The sequence below is a fragment of the Montipora foliosa genome, chromosome 8 (assembly GCF_036669935.1).
Source record: "Montipora foliosa isolate CH-2021 chromosome 8, ASM3666993v2, whole genome shotgun sequence".
NCBI lineage: Eukaryota > Metazoa > Cnidaria > Anthozoa > Scleractinia > Acroporidae > Montipora > Montipora foliosa.
In genome coordinates, this window is record NC_090876.1 from 17,433,669 (window position 1) to 17,436,168 (window position 2,500).

Genomic DNA, 2,500 nt, shown 5'->3' on the forward strand with positions numbered 1-2,500 from the left:
GAACAAGCGACCCCAGTTCCATACGACAAGTTCCTGGTTATTTATCATCGAACGCCCAGATTGCCTTCACATCAGCATATGCAGTTACCTTCTTGATAGCCTTTTTTGGCAATTCCTTTGGCTTGTTTATAGTGTTGAAAAAATCTACTAGACGTGTAACGAACCTCTTTATAGCAAATATGGCTATTGCCGATCTATTACTGACCTTAACAGCTATGCCATACCAAGTCGCATATCTTTACAAAGGAACTCTTTGGTTTGGAGGAATATTGGGAATCGTTACTTGCAAAATGCTGAGCTATGCTGTTCCTATTTCTGTAGCAGCTTCAGTGTCAACAATGATGTTCATTTCCTTTGAGAGATTTTACGCCGTACTCTCTCCTCTTCGAGAGGCGATTTTCCAAAGACCAAAGATCCTATCAACGATGATATGGGTTCTATCGTTTGCATTAATGTTCCCTTACGCGTTTCTTTCTAATGTGATATTTGTTCCGGTCACGAATGGTTACTATTGCGAGATAGCGCCCAGTAAAGATCTCTCACAGAATGAAGTTTATCGCGTATTCAAAATCCTTCACATATCAATTTTCGTAGTAGTGTACGCCTTGCCACTCCTCATAACTATCGTTATATACAATTTGATATGCCGTAAAGTGGTTCATCGTAAAATTCCAGGCAACATGACCGATAGCAACCGTGCCGTGGTTGAGAAGTCCAGGCGCAAGGTCGTGAGACTATTGGTTGTTATATGCGTTGTTTTCGCGCTGTGCTGGTTTCCAACTTATATCAATCATTTTTACATGTTTGTGCGGCCTGATCAAAAGCACAAACTACCACGTGTTGTCATTTTTGTATTTTTTTGGATAGGTCATGCAAACAGCGCTATTAATCCATGTCTGTATATACTTCTGAACGATGGTTATCGTAAGGCCCTTTTTGCGCTTTTAAGAAACTTATGCGGACGGGGAACAAACGTAGTTGCTGCGATAAACCCGCCAGCGCTGATCAAACTGGATGCGAAAACACAATAAACATATCTCTGAAGCTCTTGAACGTACAGGACAAGGAACACGTCCCAACCCTTCTTTTCGCTTCGTAGGTGGTAACTTTTGGGGGCCGTCACGTCTTATTCGGGACGGCGTGACAAATAGAAATAACGGAAAAGTCGAACTGTCTTCACCCCACAAAGGAGTTGCTCGCAATAGAGCTGCACCAGTCGCGCAGACCAAAGATAAGAACCAATGCAAATGCAGCTCGGACATATGCCTTTACGACACTTAACTTTGTACTGTGCACATACCTCTTACTAACCCTGTTCGTGGTCCGTACTGTAAGTTATGTAAGTTATCGCCCGCGCATAAATCAACCGGAAAAACGAGGACCCGTAACTTACAGTACGGACCGAGAAAACGAGCTTAGTAAGATATTTATTTTATCTCTGACGTAATTGGAAGTGCGCGAAAGGAAACTAGTTGAAGTCAAGCGGGAAGTCCAACCGCCACAACGATTGCGCGTCAAAATTCTGAAACGAATAAATCTTCTTGGCTTTTTGAAATAGTTGCTTGCACGATTTAAACAGTTTTACAAGATTACGTGACACAAATGACATGAAAAACTTGCTAGAGAATGTTTTATCAAAATTTCACATTAAGCGGTCCGTACAGCGGCCGTACTGTAGAGTAAGGTCTGCTAAATCAGCCAACCACAGCGCGCGTACTATCCCAAAGATATAATAAAATCTTGTTACTTACACAGAATTTCTTTTTATCAGGGAAATCTAAAATAAAATTACTCAGATTTGCCTGAAAAGAGCAACCCTAAACATGGTTCTTTTTATCGTCACGTACTTTAGCACACAAATATGCAATACTCCTCTATTGCAGCGCCACGAACTTATTATTCGCTTAACTAGTAATAGCTATCGATAAGTGACAACGAAACAGTCAATATAATACATAGTTTGCAGATTTGTATCAGAGTTTTAAAATACCCAACAGTAGTTGTAATTTTTTTATTCGAAAGTACTGCAGCTCAACTTATCTAGTTAACAATAATACAATAATAGAAATTGCACACTTTGTATCTCCAACAACATTGTAGATGTCGACGTGTTTTGCAATGATATGGAAAGTACTGCTGTAATTTTTGAACGGCTGTAATTTAAACAGGAATATACAATAATTCAGTTGAATAAAATCAGCACCATGTAAAAAATCGCCAAAGCATTTTCAGACTTTTTATTGTGAAATATGTAATGGGGAATCAAAGTCTCACACATGAAAGTTGTTTCACTTGTAGAATTTATATTTTGCAAGATACAGCCAAGAATTAAAAATCAGATTGATCGTTGAATTGTGTACTTTGCAGACAACATTTTTCCTTTGAAAATTAAATGAAATTGTTCACAACTCACTCGTTACAAAACGACTGAACAAACTGCTCTACTCGCGGGCCGAGGGCTGAAATTGACAAAAGCGGACGATAAGAAGACGTACGCCGG

The 2,500-nt window shown here is 39.5% G+C and overlaps 2 protein-coding genes across 6 annotated transcripts in view; both read left to right on the forward strand.

The window, feature by feature from the left end:
• The window catches only part of LOC137967474 (neuropeptide SIFamide receptor-like), a 13,270-nt gene extending 11,060 nt beyond the window's left edge, over positions 1-2,210 (forward strand). For 3 of the 5 annotated variants that reach the window (XM_068813993.1, XM_068813992.1, XM_068813991.1), the window contains one exon: positions 1-2,210. In XM_068813993.1, the coding sequence (XP_068670094.1) occupies positions 1-1,031 (1,031 nt within the window). In that variant the 3' untranslated portion in view covers positions 1,032-2,210. The other 2 variants (XR_011116533.1, XR_011116534.1) reach the window with 1 other exon arrangement.
• The window catches only part of LOC137968034 (neuropeptide SIFamide receptor-like), a 270,910-nt gene that overhangs the window by 103,850 nt on the left and 164,560 nt on the right, over positions 1-2,500 (forward strand). The gene's annotated exons all lie outside the window — the stretch shown is intronic.